Source organism: Equus quagga, chromosome 3, assembly GCF_021613505.1.
Source record: "Equus quagga isolate Etosha38 chromosome 3, UCLA_HA_Equagga_1.0, whole genome shotgun sequence".
Taxonomy (NCBI): domain Eukaryota; kingdom Metazoa; phylum Chordata; class Mammalia; order Perissodactyla; family Equidae; genus Equus; species Equus quagga.
Window position 1 is genome coordinate 100,374,787 of NC_060269.1, and position 27,360 is coordinate 100,402,146.

The window sequence follows — 27,360 nt, forward strand, 5'->3', positions numbered from 1 at the left end:
TATACACACACACACATACATATATGTATATACACACATATATATACATATATTAAATATATTAGGCTAAGAGCTAAAGCCTTTATTCTACAGAGAATGAAAGCTGGCTTCAGAGAAAAATTTTACGTGTACCGTGTTTCAAAAGACCTGCACCATCAAAGCTATAATTATCATTGAATCAATAGTTAATATATAAATAATTGTATCTACAAGGTTCCTCTGAACCTCGTGCAGGCTTTGCTCATTCTTGCCTCTTTTCCTTTCCACATGTTGTTTCTTCTGTACTTTCTACAGAACTCTTGTTCATCCTTTGAAGACTAATTTTAAATGTCACCTTAAAAGCCTTTCCTGGCCTCTTCAGACAGGGTGCAGAACTTCTTTTTGCACTTCCATTGTGTTTCATAACGTATCTCTATTTATACTTACTGCTTTCCCTCCGCCAAGTCTATGAGCACCATTAAGTCTGGATCCAAGTAATCATTTTGAAATCCCTAGAGTCTAGGTCAGTACTTGAGTAAATATGTTTCTATACTCAGTGTCAGCATATCAAAATAGCAGCCTTTAACAATGAATTGCAGTGTCTTTTGTGCTTCTCTATTCATCAGCACAGGCTCTTTTTTTTTTTTTTTTTAGTTTAAAAGTAACATTTAAAGATGAAATGTTTAATAAATGGCTTTTGTGAACTTAAGCTAATAGTTAAATGCATATTTACTTTTTAATCCCAGTGTCACAGACTAGGTTGTGATGACTGAAGTTGTCAAAGCAGCAGCATTTTTTTTTTCAATGCTCAGAGAAATAGTAATAGTAAAAATAATTTGATTTGAGAGTAATAATGGGAAAATGTATCTCAGTGTTACTTATCAACTTATTTAGATAATTTAATATAATCACAGAAACTCCTTGAACTATTTTTGGGTGCAAAAAAAGAAAGGATTATTTTTAGGTGTAAGAAGGAAAATGTAAGAGGTTAAGTATAGTTGCCATCTGCTTTCATTTCTGTGAGAAACCACTTACTCTGAAACCAGGAGGTTACAGATTCTTTTTGCAACTAAAGTCTGTGTCTATTTAAAGACATAGAAATCCTAAAAGTGATTTAGAAGTAAAATATAGAACTTCTATTGAAATATAGCTTCTAATTAAAAATGACTTGGTTTGGTAGCTTTAATTACAAAATGAAGAATTTAATGAAATTGTGACATGGCTTTCCCTTCCAAACTCTTATCCAACCAAATACTGTAATTATTTTCTGCACTTTATTTTAATTCCTTTTTATTTTTTCTTGTCATGAGAAACCTTATAGATACAATTGTTTATATATTAACTATTGATTCAATGATAATTGTAGCTTTGATGGTGAAGGTCTTTTGAAACATACTTAATATAAAACTTTTTTCTTCACTTATCCTTCATTCTCTGTAGCATGAAATCCTTAGCTCTTAGCCTATATTCAGGGCCTGCCTTTATCTGGCCCCAATTTGTGTTTCCAGCTGCTTTCCTACTACTTTCCTTGAGGAATCCTACGTTCTAGCCAAACTAAAATACTCAAGTTTCTTTTTTCCTCTTTTTGAGATTTCTTTCTCTTGGCCTTTGCCTAGGCTGCCCTGCATCTCAATTCTTAGATGGTCTTCAAGGACCAGCTAAAATCCTATCTTCTTCAGGCTGTGTTCTCTGATATGCTTCCTTCCATTGGCATCTAATAGCCCTTTAACTCTTCCTATGTTAAGATTTTTAAACACTTTTCTCTGTTGTGTTAAGACTATTTATATACTTGTCTTATCTTTTCTGACAGATATATCACCATTCATCTCTGTAACCCTTGCAATATCTAATACATTTACTTATATATAGTAAGTAATGATAAATAGCTAATCAAATAATGAGAGTTAAATTGAGCTCTGTTAAATTTCAATAAGGTATTAGAAGTTAGTAAAACAACCTAAGAATTTAATAAGCTGTCTGTAAATGTGACATTGATCTATATCTATTTTTGGTATTAAGAAATAACGGACTTTATGCTAAGAGCAAAGGGGAACCATTAGAGAATTTTAAACAGGGCACTATTAGAGAATTGATGGAAAGAGATAAGATTACAGGTAGGAAGCTAGTGTGAGGCTGTTACAGTCATCTAGGTGATGAATTTTAGTGTCTATACTAGGGCCCTGGGGATAAGGATATAAAAAGTAGACAATAAGAGCTATTTAGAAGATGGTGTGATAGGACTTAGTATCTGATTAAGTATGAGGGTTGAGGAGTTACAGTGATTCCCAGGTTTTTTTGGTCAACTGATAGGATGATGGTACCTCCACTAAGAGAGAAAACTCAGGAGGAAAGAGGTTAGCAGAGTTCTAACAGGGGAAAATAAGTTTTGAACATGCTGCATTTGAGGTGTCTGTGAAGAGGTTCAAGTGTCGAATGTCTTCCGGACAGTAGGATATGTGGGTCTGAAGTTTGGCAGAAAAATATGAACTAGAGAAAGAGATTTGAGGGTCTTCCACGTTCAGTTGGAACATAGGATTGTATTTGATATTTAACTAAAAACAAACAAAACAAGGTTTTGGGTTGTTTTTACTTAAGTAGCTGGCACTTGTGAACTAGTAGACCAGAAGGATATACTACCTGCCTGCCACTACAGGTATAGGACTATCTATCATCAAGTGTCAAATTTAAGAGGTTTGGGTTGAGACTGGCCCCATGGCCTAGTGGTTAAGTTCAGCATGCTCGGCGGCCTGGGTTCAGTTCCCTGGCATGGACTTACTCACTCCCTGGCAGCCATGCTTTGGCGGCGACCCACATACAAAATAGAGGGAGATTAGCATAGATGTTAGCTCAGAGCAACTCTTCCTCAACCAAAAAGAGGAAGATTGGCAATAGATGTTTGCTCAGGGTGAATCTTCCTTAGCAAAAAAAAAAAAGAAAGAAAGAAAGAAAAAGGTTGGGACTGATAAATGAGCTATATGTGTGCTCAACTCACAATTTTATCATGTCTGGGCTTTCTCCACTTGCTAATGTCAATAAATTGAATATATTGGGAGATACTAATTGTGTATCAGGCACCATGCTAGACATTTTAAGTACATTATCTTATTTAATTCTCACATTATATCTGTGAGGCAGGTGCTGTTATTATCCTCTTTTCATAGATGAGGTTCAAAAATGTGAAGTAATTTGCCCAAAGTTCTGTAACTGGTGGTTAAATACAAGTCTGTCTTACTCTGAAGTTGTTTTTCTGAATCGTTGTGTTATGCTGTTTTCTAGTCTATATTTTATCACTAGTGAAAAACTTACAGGGCCAAGAGGCATGCATTTCTGTTTCAATGTGTATTGGAAAATACTTGGACCCTCAGGTTGATAGACTATGATTACTCAGAGATATGGTATCAACTTCAACCAATAGAAGGGTAGAAAAATAGGAGGATCAGAAGGCACCAGCCATATGGCATCTCTACAGTTTTGTTTCGGGGCCTGGGAAAGCATGAATGTAGTAGGTACACTCAGAATATGGGCAAATAATCATAAAGTGTAATGAGAGGATATCGTTCAGAGATCGTTCTATTGTTCTTTCATTGACTAACTTTGGGCAGATTTATTTTTTCTTTTTTGCTTCTGTGATTATGGTAAAATTGTTTATTTACTATTTATTTTCTTTAACTTATTTTTGTCTACACTGATTGGCATATCAGGGCATTACTTCACACTGTGATTGTTAAATACTACAATTAATGTTTTATTATACAGTATTTAACAGTGAACATATACTTAAGTGTTTCCTTTCATGTAAATGTAAATCACTGATAATATTCTGATATCATATTTGAAAACTTGTTTCATGTTGCTTAGGAACTGAACTGAATGAAGATATTTAATAATCTAGAATAATATTATAGTTATCTATACAAAATCACTACCCTACAACTGTATCATATAATAATGCCAAATTTACATCCATGTAAAATATTTTAATTTTGCACAGCACTGTACTAGATGCTTAAGGATAGGTGTGTTGAAACATAAAATATATGGTCTCTGAACTCATATTGCAATATTGAACTTTCACTTCCTCAAATAGTCATGTTTTCTCTCAACTCCAAATTGTTGATATTATATTCTCTCCAAGACCGTATTCAACTTTGTTTGCCTGACTTCTACTCTTTTTTCCATCTCAGCATAGACATTACTTCCCCTAGGAAGCTTTCTTTGACCCTGCCTACCTCTCCCCCCCAACATCTGTGCTCCTGTGGCACATTGTACTTTGTCGTCATGTAACTATATGTTATCATTACCCAATAGACTGTAAACCCATCTGATCAAAGGTCACACCTATCTTGTTCACTTGTATCCCTGCCACATAGAATAGATGCCGGTAGATATTTGTTGAAAGAAAAAATAAATGAATGAATGACCATTTGAATTAAGGTCCAGGTAAGTAGCCTTATAGACAACATATACATATTTGCTATAATGGCAACTTTATTGCAGTGTCTTAAAGAGAAATTCTTTTAAATAAAAACACATGGTTGCCCCACTTATACAAGGAAATTATGAATCAAAAAAATAGCTGCATTAATTTCCTATTGATGCTGTAATAGATTACCACAAATGTAGGGGCTTATAACAATACAAATTTATTATCCTTTCAATTTTGTAAATCTGACATGGTGTCATTGGGCTAAAATTGAAGTGTCAGCAGAGCTGTGCTCCTTCTGGAGGCTCTAGGGCAGAATCCATTTTCTTGATTTTTCTAGCTTCTAAATGCTGCCTGCATTCCCTGACTCATGGTCCTTTCCTTCAACTTCAAAGCCAGCAGTGCAGGAACTCTCCTGCCTCCCTCTTTCTCTTATAAGGACGCTTATGATTACATCAGACCCACTGGATAATCCAGGATTACCTCCCCATCTGAAGGTCAGCTGATTAGTAACCTTAATTCCGTCTGCAACCTACATCCCCCCTTGTCATGTTATGTAACATATACACAGGTTCTGAGAATTACGATGTGGACTTCTTCGATGGGCCACTATAATAGCTTAGCTATTATTTATGTCAGTATGAAAGAAGATGCTATCTTTTTTCAATGTTTAAAAGAATGATAGTAATAGATGATAAAATTATTGAGTGTTTATATGTCACAGCCGTGTTCCAGGTTCTTTACATTTATTAATTCTCATCAATCTTAAGATGTGTGTACTATAGTCATGCTCATTTTGTAGATGAAACGGAGGGAGAGAGAGGTTAAACAACTTACCAAAACCCTATTTGAACCCAGGCAAGCTGACTCCGGAGCCTTTGCTCTTCATTCAATAGGAAGATGGTGGATGGAGTAGATGTGTCTCTGAAAGACATGTCTTTACAGTGTAAAGTATTACATCATTTTAGATATTATAGATTATTAGAATACAAGATACATTTATAACTATAATATTGCAAAGTTAGTTAGGAAATAAGCAATTTTTGCACATCTTTTGGGCCAAAGCAAGTTATTGGAAACTCTGAAAAGAGATACAAAAGAATTACTATGATTGTCTTAAAAGAATGCATCAGATATTTTTCGAGTAATTGGATATTCTCAACTATGGATTTATTCTTTCTCATTATTGGGGAAAACAGACTTAGTATGGCACTTATGTATGATGTAAAAACTCTGAATGGAAGAGTTAGAATGAGAAAAGTGTTATTTTCGCATCCATTTTCCTAACTATTTATAGTTCCCCTTTGGTGTTTCCTCATATCCTCTTTTTGGGTGCAACTGATACTGCTGTTTATGAACCCCTCTCTGCATCTAGAAAGCATTAATTTAGTATAAGAGATAAATGATACACATATGAAGAAAAGTGATCAAAATGTAAAGTAATATGTCAATTCATGTAAAATGATATACAGAGAGATTAGATGAATTTATTAACAATGAAGGAGCAGAGTATTGGAGTGAACACAATGGGATGATGTTAAGCAGGGAAGACTTACTAGAATTTGTTGTAAAGGTTTTTAGGATTTTTGACAAGGGTTGGCAGAAAGGAAAAAGAAATTTATGATGAGGAAAATGAGAGAGTAAAAAAAGATTCTGAAACAGGAGTTAGCAAATCATATACAGGAAAAAGAAAGCAGACATATTTGATCAGAGCAGAAACCTCCCCCTGAAAATAGACGAGAATTTCCTTAAAGCAGTGAGGGAACAGACCCCTGGAGTTAATAAATTGAAAGGAGTATATTGTTGTTTGAGGGGTTTCCTGGGATCCTTGATTATTATGGTATTTCTAGAGAAATTATCGTGAGTCTAAACAGTTGTTCAAATGAATTTTTGGAAATAGGTTGTTTGTAAATTAGGACATGCCCAGAAGGTAGTGTGGTGAGGGGAAAGAGCTCTCGTGATGCTCAGACAACTGACATGCACTATCCCAAGTAGGAGTTCTACGAAAAGCCCCTGCAGGTGCAAGTTTATTTAAAACCAGACCACAGCACAGGTGCATTTCTCCTTGTAAACATTTAACCACAAGACACTACCCTAAAAGTCTATGTGGAAAGCCATTGGAAAAAAAGAGAATTTAGGTTTTTGTCTTAATTTTTTTAATTTTTAAGAAGAATTTGGGGTGCAATTTTTCCCTCATGTTTTGAGTTCTTTTTAAATTTATCTTTTGCCTCTTGATATCAAAATATAATTTTACATATAGTGTGATTGGATACAGATCAATATTTGAAGAATTCTGCATGCAAGAACCAAAACGTTAAAAATAGGGTTAAAAATAACAATTAGAAGAAACGTCTCCATAGAGATGTGAAAAAAATAATATTAATGGCTTTTGGTTTTGGACGAAGTGAAAGGGACTGGAAGTTAGGAGGCCTATACTCCACCTTTACCTTTAGAATAAGTAAGATTGATTCTAAAATTCAAAGTAGATTAGAATCTTGTACAATTCAAATGGGAAAAAAAAGTTACTCTCATAAAGAAGTGCATGGCATCATCTACTATGGTGGTCCCCTTCATCTGCGGCAGTCCTGTGCAGGCCAAGCTCTTTTCCATCTTGGGCCTTTTACGTGCTGTTTCGTTTCTTCTTGGAACACAGTTTGTGTGACTCTGTGGTAGGCAGAATATTGTTCCTCCAAAAATGTGCATGCCCCAATCCCTAGAACCTGTAAATATGTTACTGTTACATAGCGACAGAGACGTGATTAGGATATGGGCCTTAAAACGGGGAGATTATCCTCGATTATCTGGATGGGCCAAAGTAGTCACATGAGCCCTTAAAAGCAGAGAACTTTCTCTACCTGGAAGCAGGAGAGATGAGGCAAAAGCAGAGATCAGGGAGATTTGAAGCATGAGCAGGGCTTGACCAACCATTAGCTTTGAAGGTCAACTGGGCCACTAGCCAGGGAATGCTGTTAGCACCTAGAAGCTGAGAACAACCTCCAGCTGACAGCAGGCAAGGCAGTGGGGACCTCAGCCCTAAAAGTGCAAGGGACTGAATTCTGCCAACAACCTGAATGAGCTTGGAAGTAGATTCTCTGCCAGCTGCAAGATAAGAGCAAGGCTGGCTGACACCTTGGTTTCCACATTAAGAAACTGGAGCAGAGGAGTTAGCTTAGCCTACCCAGACTTCCAAGATACAGAACTGTGAGGTAATACATTTGTGTTGGTTTAAGCCACTCAATTTGTGGTAACTTGTAATGGCAGCACAGAAAGCTAGTACGGGCTCCTCATTTGCTCCTGTTTCAGCCTAGATGTTACCTCCTCAGAGGGGACCTTTCCTGGTTATGTGTTCTAAAGTAGACTACATCATCCCTACCCTACGTGCTTCCTATCACACTACTTTGCATGTTTCTTTCATGGCATTTATCACAAACTGATTATTGTATTTATTTTATTTTTCTTATCTGTCTTCCCCACTAGAGTATAATCTTTGGGAAAGCAGGACCTGGTTGGTCATGATCATCTGTATCTCAGCATCAAGGGGACAACATGTCACACACATGTTAGGCCTGCAACATAAATTTGTTGAAATATGGTTTTTGATATAATAATAAATGGAGTAACCCCAAATTGGGTGGTAGACTTTATTGCAAACTATGGTATATCAGCATGATGGAATATTACATAACTATTTCAATGGTTAAAATGTGTTCTATATCAATTTTTGGAAATTGGTATATAAAATATGCAGTTGACAGAAAGGAGCACAAAATAATTTGCACAAAAGTAAAATTGTGTAGAATGCATTTGTATATTCTTTTAAAAATTAGGAGTTTAATTTCAGAAATAAAATTTAGTATTCTTAATTCTGCACTTAATACTAAGCATTTGCTTAACCTGTAATAGTATGCAAAATGTGGGGCCATTACTTAGTTCTTCAATTACAAAACAGATCCAAGATTACAATTCTGAAAGGGGAGGGATAGGCATGCGTTGTTTGGAGTGATATTTAGTCTTTTTTTTGATAATGACTCTTAATTTGTTTTAATTTATTATGAATATACATGTTGCAAAGGATGATATAACAAACACTCATACACTACTACTCAGTTTAAGAAATAAACCATTGCAAACACGGTTGTAATTGCTTGTATTCTCCTTAACATTATTAAGCATACTTTTAAACTTTTGTTGATAATGATTCTTGGTAAGTTACGTCTGCTCTTGTGGGATTGGAGAGAGAGCGCTCCACAGGAATTTTGGGAAGTCCAGAGCAACCCAGCCAGGATCTTAGTGGGGAGGAATAAATGGCCTTTCACATCAAGGACTTTAGCTCACTTTTGTCATAGAAAAACTCTCTCTTTAATCTTTGTAACTTTATGTACAATGGATTTGTGAACTTTGAGTGACTATAGGATGTATTGGGACTTTTAAGATGTTTAAAATTAAACTGGTAACTATAGCTTCGTTATATTGTGTGTATATATGCATGAAGGATTTTCCAATTTTGAATACTTTATTCTTGCCGCACTTCTCTTGGAGATCATTTTTGCTGTTAGCTTCTCTTGGTAGAAGATCCTTCCTCCAGTGCTCATAGCATCTTCCCTCAATTTATTTTTCTGGGTTGATTCAAAAGTTGCTTTTGTATTGTCTAGTGTCTCAAAGGTATGGGAGGTAAAGATATAGTTTATATGGAGAAAGTGTAAAGACTGTGTTCCTGATGACCCTGTAACATATTTTAGCAGTTGTGTTTTTGGAGCTGATTTGGGCAACACCATTCATTACCAAAACTTATTTTTCATATAAAGTCCAAGGACAAAGGGGAACAATGAATTGTTACACTAAATGCAGAATTTAATCCATTAAAAGGAAGATCAAGAAAGTTAGCTGTATCTTGGATTTAAAGCCAAGAACGCTATTAAAAAATATTATCATCCTTTTTAAGTGTTTAAATGGCAAGATGCCAGGATATCAAGGATCCTTTTATATTATGGAAGACTTTCAAGGGTGGAGAAATCACATGATGTTAAAGGTAGGGGCTAAGGAGAGATTGATTACTTAAGATAAGTATTCATGCTAGCCTTGGACAAAATGGAGAATTACAGTGTGTGTGATAGTATAGTATTATATGAGTTAACTTGAAGTGAACTACTATACCCAAAATGTGCCTTTAATGGTTTGGTGCTAGTTTAACCATTGGTTAAGTGGGACTTTAGATATATGCCTTTGAGGTCTATTTTCTGCACTATCCCATTGAACATTTTCTTAATGACTTAAATGAGGATTCTGATGGCATGTGTATTAAGTTTGTAGATGCTGTGAAGCTGAGAGAAATAACTAATGTCTAGGTTTCAGAATCTGGACTCAAAAAGAATCTACCTTGTAATGTTGATTTGAGTTTAGCAAGATAAAATTTAGGCACCAATGCTAAATCTCATACCCAAATCCCAACTGTTTAAGTATTAAATGTGGGGAAGTTATTACTTTATAGAAACACATTTTTTAAAAGGGGATTTTGGTTGACTGTATACTTGATAGAAACCAATAGTATAACACAGATTCCAAAAAAGATACTATCATCTTAAGTTGGCATTTATTGAAAAATGTTACAGTTCTGCTGTGTTTTGTACTTGGTCAGATAACACTTGGACATTGTATACATATCTGGATACCACACTTAAAAAAGTGACATTGACAATATGGAGCCTGTCCAAAAAAGAGACTAATATTGTTAGAGGACTTAAAAGAGACCGTTTTCAACTCCTTGTAAAAATATTCTCCATTCATCCTTTATTCAATCAATATATTTTAGTCATTCCTGTGCTTGGTTCTTGGAAACAGAAGTGAGCATTAAGGCAGTGCTGTTCTCAAGGAGCGTATATTCTGATGAGGAGGAGACAGATACTGAATAACTAAATAAGAATTTCAAACAGTGATAAATACTATGAAGAAAATAAAATAGGGTAATAGTGACTGGTGATTGGTTAGGATGATTAGCGACCAGGGAAATTTTCTCCGAGGGAGTGACATTTGACTTGAGACTTGAGTGATGGTGAGGAGCCAGCCGTGCAAGGATATGAAAGTGTTTCATGCAGAGGGACTAGAAAATACAAAGACCCTGAGCAGAAGTAGCTGGAGAGTGATGAATGAAAGGGAGAGCTGTGGGAAATCAGGCAACATGAGGAGTTTGAATTTATTCTGAGTGTAATGAGAAGCCAGTAGAGGGTTTTAAGTTAAATATAATCTGATTTACTTTTTTGAAAAGATCACTGTCTGCTGAGTGGACAATGAATTATTGGGGTAAAGCTGGATGTAGAGACGAGTTCAGAGCAGTGAATAGTTTAATGAGTTATAAACATGAAGCCATTTTTTCCCCTAATCATTACTTCCAAATTACCATAATTAAATTTTCCTTTGCCTCCCTTTGACAATGTTTTAAGAAGATTCAATAATTTTTGTAATTTTCTATTATTAAATGTCTAGTTTATTTGCCATGTACCTAAAATTGCTCTAAAAAGTAGTCTATTAAGAAAAACATCTAGTTCAGTCTAAAAACTTATACCTCAAACTCACTTTTAATTTCAAGTCTCCAACATCCAAGTTGAAATAAGATGGAATAATGAGACCAGATTTACCCTGCCAACTGAAACAACTGAAAAAAACCTGACAGAATTTATGAAACAATGATTTTTAAGACATCAGACGTTAGGCAAGGAAGGACAGTGATCTCTGGGTGACAGAAAACAAATGAGAAGACTTCTGCAATTGCTCCAGCTTGCTTCACGGAGAGAGTTTCCAGGCCCTGGCTTCACTGGTGAGATCTGCCAAACATTTAAAGAAAAAATAGTATTAATCTACACAAACTCCTCCAGATAATTGGAGAGGAGGAGATACTTCTAAACTCATTCTGTTGGGCCAGCATTATCCTGATAACAAAACAGGCAAAGACATTACAAGAAAAGAACATCTCAGAGCAATATCCTTTATGAACATAAAAGCAGAAATTCTAAGCAAAATTTTATTAAATTGAATCCATCAATTTATAAAAAGGATATTACATAATGATTAAATGGGGTTTATCCCAGCAATGCAAAGTTAGTTTAACACTTAAAATCAATGTAATTCACCATATTAACAAACTAAAAAAGGGAAATCATATAGTCATCTTAGTAGAGAAAAAGCATTTGAAAAAATGCAATATCTATTTCTGATTAAAAACTCTTAGCAAACTAGCAACAGAAGGGAACTTCCTCAGCTTGATAGAGGACATTCAAGGAAAACCTAACATCATACTTAAAAACTGAATTCTGAAGATGTGAATTTTTTAATAGCTTTATTGAGATATAATTGATATACAATGAACTGCACAAATTTAACCATAAAATATGATAAATTTTGAGGTAAATATATACTCGTGAATTCATAACTACCATCAAGATAGTGAACATATTCATCCTCTCCAAAAGTTTCCTCATGTACCCTTATAATTCTTCCCTCCCCCTCTTCTCTCCGTGTCCTTACCTTCCCAGGCAGTCACTGATCTGCTTTCTGTCACTATAGATTTGCTTGCATTTTCTAGAATTATTTATATTTAAATATTATATGTCATATGTAATATAATATAAATATAATGATAATCATACATTTTAAGATGTAATTTTAAAACAACATTAAAAATTTATGATTACATATTTTTAGAATATATTTTTACGTATTGTTTCTAAATAAAATATATGGCACCACACAGTATGTACTCTCTTTAATATTTTGTCTGGTTTCTTTCACTCAGAATAATTATTTTGAGATTCATCCATGTTGTTGTTTATATCAGCCATTCCTTCACTTTTATTGCTGAGTAATGGTTATACCACAATTTGTTTATGGACATTTAGTTTGCTTCCAGTTTTAGGCTATTACACATAAGGCTAACACTTCTTCAAAGTGTCCTCTACCTTCCCCCAGAGTCAGAAAAACTCTAGATAGATTCTTTTCTTTTTTTTCCCCCAGTTTTATTGAGAAATAATTATCATTTAACATTGTGTAAGTTTAAGGTGTACAATGTGATGATTTGATACACACATATATTGTGAAATGGTTACCGCAAGAAGGTTTGTTAACATATCCTTCACCTGACATAATTACCATTTTGTTGTTGTTACAGTGAGAACATTAAAGCTCTACTCTCATAGCACTTTCAGATATACGATACAGTATTATTAACTGTAGTCACCTTGCTGTACCTAGATCCCTGGAACTTACTCATGTTACAACTGAAAGTTTGTACCCTTTGATTAGCATCTTCACATTTTCCCCACCCCTAAGCCCCTGGCAACCACCATTCTACTCTCTGTTTCTATGAGTTCAATGTTTTTAGATTCACGTATAAGTGAGATCTTATAGTACTTGTCTTTGTCTGACTTATTTTACTTAGCACAGTGCCTTCAAGGTCCATTAACATTGTCACAAATGGCAGAGTTTCCTTCTTTTTTATGGCTGAAAAATATTGCGTTGTGTAAGTATATATGCATATGAAAAGCATTCCTGGGAAAGCTTGACATTTCCCATATATATACACATTGTATGTGTTTGTATATATATAAATATGTATATGCATATATATATGTACATATGCACATATACATATACACCACCTTTTCTTTATCCATTCGTCTGTCCAGTGGACACTTAGCTTGTTTCCATGTCTTGGCTATTGTGAATAATGCTGCAATGAACATGGGAGTGCAGACATCTCTCTGAGATAGTGATTTAATTTCCTTCGGATGTGTACACAGGTGTGGGATTGCTGGATTGTATGGTTGTTTTATTTTTAGTATTTTGAAGAAACTTCATACTGTTTTCCATCGTGGCTGCACCAATTTACATTCCCACCAACAGTACACAAGGATTCCCTTTTCTCCACATCCTCAGCAGTATTTATCTCTTGTCTTTTTGATAATAGCCATTCTAACAGGTATGAGGTGGTATTTATTTGCATTTTCCTGATGATTAGTGATGTTGAACACCTTTTCATGTGCTTGTTGATCATTTGTATGTCTTCTTTGGAGAAATGTCTATTCAGGTCCTCTGTCCATTTTTTAATCAGATTGGGATTTTTTTTGATATTTAGTTATATGAGTTCCTTATATATTTTATATGTTAACCTCTTATCGGATATATGGCTTACAGATATTTTCTCCTATTTCATAAGCTGCATTTCCACTTAGTTGATTGTTTCTTTTGCTATGTAGAAGCTTTTAAGTTTGCTATAGTCCAAGTTGTTGATTTTTGCTTTCGTTGCTTGTGCTTTTGGTGTCATATCCAAAAAATCATTTACAAGACTGATGTCAAGGAGCTATTCCCCTATTTTTTCTTCTAGGAGTTTTATGGTTTCAAGTTTTATGTTTATGTACTTAATCCGTTTCAAGTTAATTTTTGTGAGTGGTTTAAGATAGAGGTCCAGTTTCATTCTTTTGCGTGTGAATCTCCAGTTTTCCCAACACCGTTTATTGAAGAGACTATCTTTTCTCCACTGAGTATTCTTGTCTGCCTGTCAAATATTTGTTGACCAGGTATGTGTGGATTTATGTTTGGGCTTTCAGTTCTGTTCCATTGATCTATATGTCTTTTTTACGTCAGTACCATACTGTTTTGATTACTATAGCTTTGTTGGATATTTTCATTCATACCCTGTAAGGGTCATATAGCATGAGCATGTATCAGTTTCTGTGTTCTACATGATGCAACCCATGGGGAAATGTCAAGCTCTCTCAGGAATGCTTTCCTCACACTTCATTGTGGCTGATAGCCCCAGGCTGAGTTTGCATTTTCTGCATCTCACCAAAGAGTGACCAGCATAATGATGATTATGATAATGGTTATGATGATGATGATAATCACTAGTACTTAAATAGCACTCACCATATGCCAAGATCTGTTCTAACTTCTTTATATGTAGTAAAACATGTTAAGCCTGACAACAATTCTATGAAATATGTATTCTTATTACCCTCATTTTACCGATAGGGGAATTGAAGCATAGGGGTTAGATGATTTGTCCAAAGTGTGCCCAGTGTCACACACTGGTGAGTGGTGCATTGGGAGATAAACCCAAGCAGTCAGACTCAGAATCCTTTCTCTTAACTATTATACTATATTGCTTCTCAATTTCACCTTCTTGCAGGGTCCCTGATCTCTTTAAGTTATTTTCTTGAATCTCCCCCTCATTTGTTTTTGGGGAGAGAAGAGCACCCTGTACTTCCCCCTGTCAAGAGTAAAGGGGGGAAAGTCTCTTACCACAAACACTACTATTTCCACAAGGCCAACAGCTCCTATGATGGCATTTCCAATCCCCTTCCCCTGCCAAAGTCCTCTGAAGACTGGAGGAGGGAGCTTGGGCATGGGGGGTGGGAGTTGATGGCAGTAAGTTGAGCTCTGTTGCCTCTTGTTAAGCCTTGGAGGAAGTGTCTGACTCTGTAGAGTTTGGGGTACTTACTTAGCCATTCTTGTTTGTCAGCAGTGAGCCCTAGTTGCCAATTCTGGGGCAAAGGAAAAATCACTTTTTATTATTGAGGCTATTGTAGTAGTCTAGGAAAGAGGATGGAGGCTTGGAATAGGCAGCAGTGAGAATGGAGAGAATAGGACAAACTTGGGATGTATTTTAGAAATAAAACTAATAGGACATGGTGGTAAATTGAATGTGGGGGAGAAGAAAAGAAAGAAATCAAAGAAGAGGATTTTGGCAACTGGGAGGTTGGAGGTGCAGTTCACTGAGATGAGAAAGACTGGAGATGGAGAGAGATTGGAGTGGGAGTGTGAGGGTGGCTTGATCTGGATCATGCGTACTGTTTGCCTGGTTAAGTTTTAGGTAGCTGTTAGACAGCCAATGGGAGATATTAAATAGATAGTTGGATATAGGTGTTTGGAGCTCAATGGGCAAGGTAAAGTCTAGACTTAGACGTTTGAAAGTCATAGCTTGTCCTATGTTCAAAGCCATGGGATCAGATAAAATTAATTAGGGAGAGGATGGGATAAGGGAGAAGGCTGAAGATCAAACCTCAGTATTCAGGGAAAAATTCAGCAAGAGACTGAGAAAGAGTCCCCAATGAGATAGGAGGAAAACAAGGGTTGTATTCTCTGTGTCCCAAGAGAATAAAGTCTTTGTCATGATTTGGGTATCCCAAATATAATTAGCTATGTTCAAAGGAAGTGAAGCATCAACCTATTTCAGATGGTTTTTAAATAAATGCTGATGTCTGCTGTATAGGAAATTGAAACAAAACTTGAGTGGGAGTCAAGAAAGTGAAACTAAATTACCTTAAGATCTCCTTTATCCAGATGAGTCTATCACTGAACCTCTTCCTATAAGAATCATATATATAAATGTAGAAAAATAAACCGTTTTTGGTGAAGAACTTAGACCGTATAGCTGAGGTGCTTAACTCACTCGCATGAAAAGGGTCCCACTATTCACGTTACATTTTTTAGTGGGAAGAAGATAACTAAAACTGAAGATGAAATGGTTTAAAAGATAAACCAGGACCTGTTACATGTATGTGTGTGTGTGTGTGTGTGTGTGTGTATACGCTTGGTTAGTGCTAAAAAGATTATGAGACAATTCACCTAAAGCACAGAACTATAAAAATAAATGGAAACCTCAACTAAGTTGTTTTCAATGTAAGCCTAACCTCTGCTCTCCCACAGATAGTTAATGCTGCTAGTTATCCTCCATCGCCCCCCACCACCCAGGCTTCTCGTCTATCAGTTTTCAAATTTTAGCGTACAACAGAATCAACTGGAAGGCATTTTAAAAATACGTATTCCAAGTTCACATCTGCACAAATTCTGATTGTGTGTAGCCAGGAAATCCATATTTTCACTAGTACTCTCAGTGAGTGGAGGGAAGATGATCCCTGGACCACACTTGGCAAAACACTCTCCTGATCCTATTTTACCAGCATAGGTGACTCTCTTCTGGTGGCAAAGGTGCCACTTGGATCTCCACACCTTATCTTGATTAAAATAATTTCTTTTAGACACATAGTTTACATAACAGAAATACAAAACTATAAGACTGAAATAATAGAAACACTAAATATAGAGCTTTTCTTTAGCTTAGTAATTATGAAACAAATAATCTTTGTTTCTATAAAAAATAAGCCTTTGGGGAAGCTTCGATTTGTCCCCAGGGATTTATCCAACTGGCCTTGAGTTTATTTTCAAGGAAGTAATGACTTATAAATAAATATCCAGGTAACTTCTAATTACTCTTTTTTGGAGTGATAGAATAAATTAGTTATTTAGAAACTAAAGTTAGAGCTGAGGAGCTCTTAAGTGGTTGATATTTGTTTTGACATCCTGACCACACACTAAAATAATGTTCTTTCAGATCTCTTTCTTTCTTTTTTTTTCGTGAGGAAAATTCACCCTGTGCTCACATCCGTTGCCAATCCTCCTCTTTTTTTGCTTAAGGAAGATTAGCCCTGAGCTAACATCTGTGCCAGTCTTCCTCTACTTTCTGTGTGGGATGCCTCCACAGCATGGCTGATGAGTGGAGTAGGTCCACACCTGGGATCTGAACCCGCAACCCTGGGCTGTGGAAGTGAAGCATGCAGAACTTTAACCACTTGGCCATGGGGCCTGCCCCCTGTTTCTTTTTCTAATAGGTATAATTGCTTATGCGAATCCAATATATCTTTTTAAACTCTAAATGGTTTCTAAATATTAGAATTAAAATGAGAGTAATATTTGACAGTATAGTAATATTGTGTATTCTAGTGCCTGGCACTTGGTTCTTGCTAAACATTCAATACATATTGATTGAAGGAGTGCAATTATGTGCTAGACTTTAATATTTTCATTCTGCCATTTTTTACTGCTAGCTATGAAATCCGCTTACCTACTTATGATCCTGAAGTATTTCTTTAGCACCTCTCAAAATTCTAGGAGAGCCTTAAAAAATTAGAGAACTGAGAACCAAAAGTAATGTAGATTTGAAGTTGCATATAAATGTAACCAACATGTTCTTGAAACCAACCCTGCCTAAGAGGCAGGAAATTCTAGCATGTTGAGGTGGAGGGTAGGGGGATGCCCTGTCCAAAAGCTCAGGTTTTTTTTTTTACACTAATTAATGAAAAAAATTTACAAGAAATACTGCAGTGATTCAGTTTTTTGTTGAGGCAAGGTGTGTCAAATGAAAATCATTTCACGGGTTTACAATTCTGAGAGGTGTTACTAGATGAGCAAATACAGTCTCTGCCTTAATGCTATCGAAATAAAACATGCTGACTGATACATCTGGGAACCACCTGTTTCTAATTCCAATTCCATGTTTGAACTTATAAAATAACCGAAACTATCAGAATATGTATATATGATATATATATATTTAAATCTGGTAACTTGGTTAAATGAAAACTAAAAGAAAAAGTTGATGTAAGATACAGTTGGGATCTTAAATGACTTTAATTCATTCCTTTTCCTTCTTTTCCCTTCATTTATTGTTCCAGGCACAACAAATGTCGTATATTTCATCTGGAAACTTTACACCTAGGTAATAAAGTTGATAACCCCTATTTAAATATTCTTAAAGGACTCTTGCCTTGAAATTGTTACTATTCTTCTGGTTTAGTTATATAGAATAAATGTAAAATAAAAAGTGATTGCATTAAAACGTGGCTTTTGAGGGACACTGAAAGAACCTACATAAATCTGAGCGATAGATTTCTTTCCAGTGCAGCATTTAAATTTCAGACTTCAACCACAGTTGTGATTGTTTTTAGTTTGTTAGCTGCCTGCAGTGTTATTTTAAGAAAGCAGAAGCGCCATCATTTGCACACTCCTTATAGATGACACACCTTAACCCTGACATTTTAGCTCCAGTTTTTCAAAAGCGGTGAAGTCAAGATGAAGAACCATTTGTTTTTCTGGGGAGTCCTGGCCATTTTTGTTCAGGCTGTTCTTGTGACAGGTATGTGGTATTTTGAAAAAACCCAGATAAATGGAAAAATATAGCACAGAGCTATTCTTCAGATTTAAGCATTTATGTTTGTGCTTTGCTTGGCCAGCTATCTGGTTACTTTTTCTAACATGCCTTAATCTTTATAAGGGCAGTGATCTTTAGGCAGACAAGACTCACTGTAATTCTTTTTATTTTTTTTCTCTTATTTGCCTACTATAACCTAGAGAATAAGAAAATTTATATTTCTGGATAAGTATTGGTAGCTATGCTTATGTGAATATTCATATTGAATCTTGAAAATCAATAATCTTCTTGAGCGTCTTAAATTAACATTCTGGAGAAATGAAGTGAAAATTACTGTAAATACAATGTAGAATGCATTAGGATTTTATTTCCCCAGAGAGACTGGTATTAGTTCTAACAACTTTCCTGGGTCTGAGCCTACAGATTTATTATGACCCTTTAACAATGTTTAATGTTATACAGGCTGCCTATAACTTGATGGCTGAAGTTTGATTATTTTGTTTATTAACCTTTCAAACTACTAAAGAAAATAGAAATACAGTATTTAATAATTTTCATCTAGAAGAGCATATGAATTAGGAATGATATAATTTGGCTGGATAGTTTCTAACACTTAGTGAGCTTATTATTCTTATTTCAGGATAGAGTATGGTGTAATTAATAGTCATCTTACATATATTTTTGTACTAATTTAGCATTAAGAATAATGAATTTCTAATAATATTTAAAATATAAAGATAGTAAAACATGTACAGTATATGACCATGAACCTGTTTATATACCTACAAACATACATGTAAAACATGTATGTAGCTATATATCTATAAGAGCTATTATTTATTGAGTACATACTCTGTTCTAGGCATTATGCTAACTGCTTTACATGTACTATTCCATTTAATTCTCACAGTAACCATTTGGGGATAGGTGCTATTATTGTTTCTGACATATAATTGAGCTCTTGAGATTTAGAGAGGAAAAATAACTTACCTAAGGTCATACAGCAAGCATGTGGTAGGTAGTTAAGTAGGTAGAACCCAGGCCATCTGACCCTATAGCCCACACTCCTAACTACTATCCTATTCTACCTGTATAAGAGAATCACCTTTTGGTGAACTCACTGTGCTCATATCTAGTATGTGTTGTTATGTCTATTTTATTATTTGTTTGAACTTAACTAAGTTAAATTTAACAGATATTTTTTGAGCACCTACTATGTCTCAGGTGCTCTTGGAACAAAGTAAGGCACAGTCTCTAATAAGAGGTTTATTGGGAAAAATACTGCCTGTCACTGAGAGAGAATATTAGAATCTTACAAGTCTTGGTGAATTGAAAGTATTTGTACATTTTCTGGTAGGTATATTAGGCTGCCTAATATTTTTATATAATAACAGTAATTATAGTTTTTCCCTAGATTTCTGGCAAGAAAATTAATCATATGCCATAAATAAACTATAGACATTTTCTATTTAAGACTTAACAGTCAAGTCACATACTCGACTTCAATCTATATTTTTGGTCAGGCATTACATGCTCATTAGTATTTTACTGAGAAAAACATTTAAGAGTCATGAATACAGGAGTAGGGAAGATACCACTTAAGTCATCTTACTCTTTTCAAAACGTTAATTAGAGTTATATCATTATTTTAGATTGTTACTTCATCATGTTTCTTGTCCAATACCATACAGACTTTTATCAGAAGATTTATTACGAAGAACTTATGAGTAATGGAATAATAATGCATTATAAAGTACTTCAAACAATTATAAGTACAATAACAATGGTCTTAAAGTGTTTTTGTAATGACTGTTATCATTAAGACTGAAATACTGCAATTAGGTCCTCTCTGCTCTGGGATCATCTCTAGAATGATTAGACTTCCAGTTACAATTATATCTAGCCTGATCATTTAACCTTTATAATTTGAATTCATGTGCTAAATCTTTGTTTTTTTGTTGAGGCTTGATGGGAGGAAATTTTAAAGGTCACTCAGCTAAAATTATAGAAATAAAAAGGATTTAATATCATTATTATTGTTTAATTGGTCTTATTAAGTAAAGCTATTATTAACTCTTCAAACATCTGTTAACTAATCTAAGTCCAGATAGTAAGAAATTTTCTTTGTTTATTCTTTGCAACACTTACTATACCTCTTTGTCTAATATTCAGATTTGACAATAAATGTTGACACTCAGAGTTAAGGCTTTAGTGGTCATCTGTGTATTCATTCATTTATTTATTTTTTCTTCCCACAGGCTTATTATATTAAATAGAGCTTATACCTCACAATATTTTCTGAATTTTTTTTGAAAATTTGTGGCACTTTACATGTATATATATCTTTTAAAATCATTCTTATCAGAAATATAGCACCTATTATTTTATTTGATTGGATCATTATACCATGATAACCTGATTTTATTATGAAAAAGAAGAATATGATTAAGTATAATTAATATAATATAATTAATATCAATGTTAATATAATTAATATTATATATCAATGTTAATCAATGTTAATATAATAATATAATTAATATGATTAAGTTTAGGAAAATTGTAGTGGAGAATATTTAAGTCTCACAAAATAAGGTTATCTTGGGGAAAACATGCCTGTTCTTAGCTCTAATGCAATCTAAGCCAAAAAAAGAGTGTAAATGGGAGTTCAGGAAGGATGTGAAACTTCAGACTGGGTTTATAAAGGCTAGTGTTATTTTTTGTTCACTTTTGAATGAATTGCTTCCGTCTGAGAGAAATCCAGCCTAGATTTTTCTTTTCTCTCTCATTTTGGCCTTTGACACTGATTTTTACAAGGCTACGTGAATTCAGAGAGCTGTGCCTTTCTTAGAAGCATTAGATTAAAACCAGAATTCATTCAGCTTAGATTCCCATAGGGAAAAAAAGAAAATTCCTTTTGGAGTGCATTTGGATTTCCTTCACTATGCTGTGAGATTCCACTTAGCTATTTTAGATTAGGAAAGAGAACAAATGGAGAAAGCTGAAACTTATCAACCGTAAAACAAGTTTTCTGCAGGAAAAAAAATAAATTAGCTCAGTACAAAGTATATAAATAGACTTTTGTTTCCCTTTCTTCTTATGTTTTCTCTTTCAAGCCGGAGATGAAGGTGAAAGGATTGTTCTGGCTGACAACAAATGTAAGTGTGTCCGGGTTACTTCCAGGATCATCCCCTCTCCTGAAAATCCTAATGAAGACATTCTGGAGAGACACATCAGAATTATGTACGTGGTATTTCACATTTCATTTTTTCCTGTTGTTAGCAGAGATACTTTCTGATATTAGCCATTGTTTGAATGTAATACGTATATCTTTATTCCTCTTTTTTTTTTTTTTAAAGATTGGCAATTGAGCTAACAATGTTGCTAATTGTCTTCTTTTTTTTTTTTCTGCTTTTTCTACCCAAATCCCCCCAGTACATAGTTGTATATTTTAGTTGTTGGTCCTTCTGGTTGTGGCATGTGGGATACCACCTCAGCATGGCTTGATGAGCGGTGCTAGGTCCATGCACAGGATCTGAACCGGCGAAACCCTGGACCGCCAAAGCGGAGCACGCGAACTTAACCACTGGGCCCCAGGGGCCGGCCCCTATTCCTCTTTTTGATGTGTAGCACCTTACATAAGGTTGAATCTGGTTAATGGGCTTGAGCCAATTATGTAGAAGTTGGGAGCAGGAACAAAGGTTTCCAGGCAATGTCAGTCTAGTCAGCTAGATCAAATTATAACTGAAGGTTCAGATATAGTCATCAATGTACCCTATTTATATGGAGTTATTTCAGTTTGAATCAGAACTTTTAGTTGCCCTTTGATCAAACTGAAACTGGAGTTAACACTAAAAGCCTTATTTTTTACCATATATGGACTACAGAGTATTTTACACTGTACTCAACCATCTATTTAAAGGTAAGGTATTGACTAATTTGATTCAGTCTTCATTTGTATATTGAACTTCGGATATTCATTTCATTTCACACATAGTCAAAGTTATAAGCTATAGTGTTATTCAATAGCAAAAATGCTAATGATATTTAAGAAATGAGATTCCTGTTAGATTCAATCTGTAATGTCTTCCTTGGGAACCACTCCTACCTTGAATAGATTCCCTGCAGTCAAGTACCCATTATTGAAACAGAACGTAATATTCAGTCCCATTTAATCAATGAGAGAAGTATAATGTGTTTAAGAATCTGTTTCAAGTTCTAGCTAGGTCACTTAATAGCTGTGTGCTTTCGTATGCAAGTTACTTATCCACTCTAAACTTCAACTGTCTCATCTTCAAATGGGGGAAATAGTGTGTATTATATAGGGTTATTGTGAAGAGAAATTGAGATCTATTCCTTTTAGAGACTGCATAGTTCCTGGAACATTTTCAGACAATATTTGCTGTTACTTATTTATGTAGCCTATGTGCCAGTTACCATAATGTCGCTATTCTTCTTACAATCCCTCTGGTGGTTTTGCTAACATTCTTATTAGGATAAATTACAAATGCCTCAGCTTACCTTGCAACATTCAGCAAAACTCTCAAGCTCTTCCATTGCCGCTTTTTTTCACCTTATGTTTGAAAATCCAGCATCATTTTAGAGCTTTTCTTGCCTCACACTCACAGTACTTGCTTCCTTTTCTGTTTTTGCTTGAAGAACTCTTTCTCCCACCCCTCTTAGCTTGGTTAACTCCTCCTCAACCTGTGTGTTTTACTTTAGACATCACTTCCTCTAGCAGGTTTTTTTTCCACCATTCAGACTCTATGCCACATAGCTTCCTATTAGAGAGAGAATAGTTGGAGAAGCATGTAACTTGAAGGGATGGCATCCATGACATTGGCACCTAAACTGTGTTGAAGAGGAATGTCTATCTTTTGTTTTAATCTCCGGGGTCCCAGGGGGGAGATTTTTAAATGGCACTCCGTGATTTTCCAATTCATCTTTTTATTCTACGACATGATTCTTTTTATGATATTATATGGTTTTCTGGAATCAAATAATTCAGTTACTTCATGTCACTTTGCCTCATGTGTGTCAATGGTTCCCTGATCTCATTTCTGAAAGTTCTGTTATCATTGCTGTGTCATTATCACGTTATTCCCAACTCCATCACTTACTAACAATCTGACTTTGGGCAACTTGCTTAACTAATTTGAGTCTGTTTCCAAACTGTAAAAAAGGAATAATTATCCATATATATATAATTATTATATATATATACACACACATATACTTTATAGGGTTGTGAGGATTAAATATGATAGTGTATAAAAACATCTAGAACTGTGTTTGGCCCACAGTACACACTCATACATATTTGCTTCCTTATCTTTTTCATCATTTAGAGCCTTATCTCATATTACTGGAGCCTGTACTATCTAATAAAGAATAGGTCCATTCATTTGGCATTTTAGTGCTACTGAATGCCACTGAGGACTGGAGCTGGGGAAACAACAATTTATGTAAAACACAGTCCATGCCGTCAAAGAACTTACAGTCTAGTAGGGAGCTTTAAACAATTAAAAAGGCGGGGCCAGCTCCGTGGCCGAGTGGTTAAGAAGTTCGCGCCCTCCTCTGCGGCAGCCCAGGGTTCGGATCCTGAGCGGGGACATGGCACCGCTTGTCAGGCCACGTTGAGGTGGCGTCCCACATCCCACAACTAGAAGGACCTTCAACTAAGATATACAGTTGCAGTGTACAGCGGGGATTGGGGAGGTAAAGCAGAAAAAAAAAAAAAAAGATTGGCAGCAGTTGTTAGCCCAGGTGCCAATCTTTAGAGAGAAAAAAACAATTAAAAAGGCAATTACAGTACAGTGCTGTAAATGCTGTGACAAGAAAAGGCATCGAATGTTATAGGAGCACGAGAGAGGGGCACACAGTTCAACCCTGGGGAACAGGGGGAGAGTGGCAGTGGGAGACAGGAAAGGGTGTTTGGAGTAAGTGGTGGAAGTGGATGATGGCCGTTAGCTGGCTGAATGGGAACTAACTAGGTAAATGTGTGTGGGGCGTGACGAGGTTGATCATTCCAAGGAAAGGAAACAGTTGCTGTGAGGGTTTTGTGAGATCATCATGTAATGTGTTTAGCATGGCACGAGGCACACTGTAAATACTTAGTAAATGTTAGAACAGTTGTTGTTTTCGTTATTGTTGAGACTTGGAGATGAGAAAAGCATGGTGAATTTGTGGAACTGCAAGCAGCTGTTTACAGCTGGCATGTAGTGAAAAGCGGGTGGCATGGTGAGAGATGAAGCTAGAGAGGCAGAGCTATATCATGAAGTGCCTTCTGTGCCATCTTAAGGAGATCTTTTTATCTGTGGAGAGACACCGTAAGTTTTAAGCAGAGAGGGAAATTAGGCTTGTATTTTAGAAAGGCCATTTTGGCAATAATGTGGCTAATGTGTTGGAGGGGTCAAGACTGAAGGAGGGTATTGCTAGAATCTAGGAGAGAAATGGTGGTGTCCTGAACCAAGTGGATGGATTTCACAAGTGCAAATAATTAGAATCGATTGAACTGTGAGATGGGTTAGTTATAGGTCATGACAGAGACGGAGGACTCAGGGATGGTATCCAAGTTTTTGGCTTGGATATCTATGTGGGTGGTATAGCTAAAGACTGAGTTAGGAAACATAAGTTTTTGTTTGTATCTTTTGGTAGGGAGGGATGCATATGAGGAGGGATGATGACATAGATGAAAAAATGTAAATATTAATGAAATCACCTGAACTAGTTGGTAAGTGTTATCCCATTTTTCACAGAACATCACCAAATCAAGAGATCTGGATTCTAGTTCCAGCTTTCCTACTTAGTAGTTGTGTGAACTCAGGTAGCTCACTAACCTCTCTGATTTATAATTACCACATCTCTATAATGTGGATAATAATATCTGTCCATTCATTCCACATACATTGAACATATTCTACATGCCACACATCTAGCAAGGCACTGGGAATACATAAATGTTTTTGCCTTGAGTTTATATAGTCTAGGGAAGCAACGACTCTGAAGACAAGAACTATGATATGGCATTTTTTATAATAAAGATATATGAACTTTAATGAGACTACTGAGGAAGGAGTTTATTGAGGGGTGGGCATGGGATCAAAGTAGTCATCACAGAGAAGGTAAAACTTGAGCTTGTTTTTAAAGAAAAAGCAGGGATTTGCCAAGTAAGCAAAGATAGTTGACAGAGGGGTTGCTGTGAGGTTTATTTTGAATGAGAAATGTTTAAAATATAGTGAAATACTGTGAATCTGAGTAATAGTATTACTGAAGAGTGCTTATAGAGTGCTGAAAGTCCTAAATGTCTGCATGAAATATACTTATGAATGAATGTATATACCCCTCCAATGAAATGTCTTAGCAGTGTGCCTGTTACCAAAAATATCAATATCTGCTAGTTTCATTATTTTCCTTTGTTTTCTTTCTTTCTTTTAGTATTCCTGTGAACAGCAGAGAGAATATCTCTGATCCCACCTCACCAGTGAGAACCAAATTTGTGTACCATTTATCCGACCTGTAAGAAATTTTCCTTCATACTAATATGCATATAGAAATTAATAACTTTTAATTAAACTTGTTAGTAAGAATGTTTTTGAAAATATGTTGGGGTATAGACATTTAGCGATATAATTTGAACTTTGGAATACATTAATTCTTATGTTAATTATTAGGTATCATAAATTCATAAAACTTTATCACAGATAAAAGTTAGCTATAAATTTATTCTAAAGAAGAAATTATTGCCATTAGTACAAGAGGAGCCAGTTTGTCTTAATAGTTCACTAATTGTATTTGGGACATATTAACATGCAGATGTTTCTTTGGAAACTACAGGATTCAACATCAAACAATTAAAAAAAAGTTTATCACTTTCTTGTCACTATAAATAACTCCTTAAATCCTAGTATACAGTTGAGCATAAATCTAACAGAGTAGAAGTTGCTATATGGTGTAGACAAAACAATCATATTATCATATCATTGGTAATTATATTGCGTACTTTCTACTAATTTTTATATATTAAAGGTTTAAAAAATCTCATAATCTACTCTGTATTGTAGAGCAGCTGAGCTCTGAAAGGAGTCACCCTTTGTCAGTTGTCAGGTCAGAGCTGCAAGCGCTAATTGATTTTGGATGGAAATGTGTAGTCACTCAGATTCAGAGACACCATTTGATGGGGGTTGTCTAATGCATACATTTGTTTTTCAGCTGTAAAAAATGTGATCCTGTAGAAGTGGAGCTGGATAATCAAGTAGTTACTGCCTCCCAGAGCAATATCTGTGATGAAGACAGTGAGACCTGCTACGCTTATGACAGGAACAAGTGCTACACAAATAGGGTCCCACTTACCTATGGTGGTCAGACCAAAATAGTGGAAACAGCCTTGACCCCAGATTCCTGCTATCCTGACTAATTTAAATCATTGCTGACTGCACATCTCCTTATCTTAAAAGGCTCTCCATTTTGATACGTATAGTTAATATATTTACTAATGAATTGGAAACCATTACTTTTTTTCAGATAATATAATAATAACTTCTCCCCCCAAATAATTGAAGTAGCAACATTGTTATTTTTATTGGGTAATTACTTCTCAACTGTATGTTCATATGTTCACACTCAGTATTGAATCTCTCACTGGCCTGATGGGGTATGCATCCTTAAGAATATAATTTCTGGCATTTAAAAAAATAGACAAGGGCAGAAAATAAAACTCAAAGAGTAAAAATCAGGAGAGAGAATTAAATTTTGCCTTTTCTTTTTGCTATGCCTTGGAGAGCCAGAGCTTTTGCACTTTCCATACTATTTTCTTTTAATAAAATATCACTGTGCAGAGAAAATTTATATGTAAACGTAAGTCAATTATATGTTTTCATTAGAAAAATAATAATTGGAAAACATGTTTTGGAAATATTTATAAAAATCATTTAAAATGGGTCTCTAATGTTTATCAAACCAGTTAGCCAAAAGTGACATA

General features: G+C 35.2%; 1 protein-coding gene across 3 annotated transcripts in view; it reads left to right on the forward strand.

The window, feature by feature from the left end:
* Positions 1-27,360, forward strand: part of JCHAIN (joining chain of multimeric IgA and IgM) — a 45,325-nt gene extending 17,965 nt beyond the window's left edge. For 2 of the 3 annotated variants that reach the window (XM_046655923.1, XM_046655921.1), the window contains exons 2-5: positions 18,272-18,365; positions 21,497-21,623; positions 25,818-25,898; positions 26,592-27,360. In XM_046655923.1, coding sequence (XP_046511879.1) covers positions 18,302-18,365; positions 21,497-21,623; positions 25,818-25,898; positions 26,592-26,796 — 477 coding nt within the window. In that variant the 5' untranslated portion in view covers positions 18,272-18,301 and the 3' untranslated portion in view covers positions 26,797-27,360. Of the gene's footprint in view, positions 1-17,904; positions 17,949-18,271; positions 18,366-21,496; positions 21,624-25,817; positions 25,899-26,591 lie in introns of all 3 variants that reach the window. The other variant, XM_046655922.1, reaches the window with a different exon arrangement.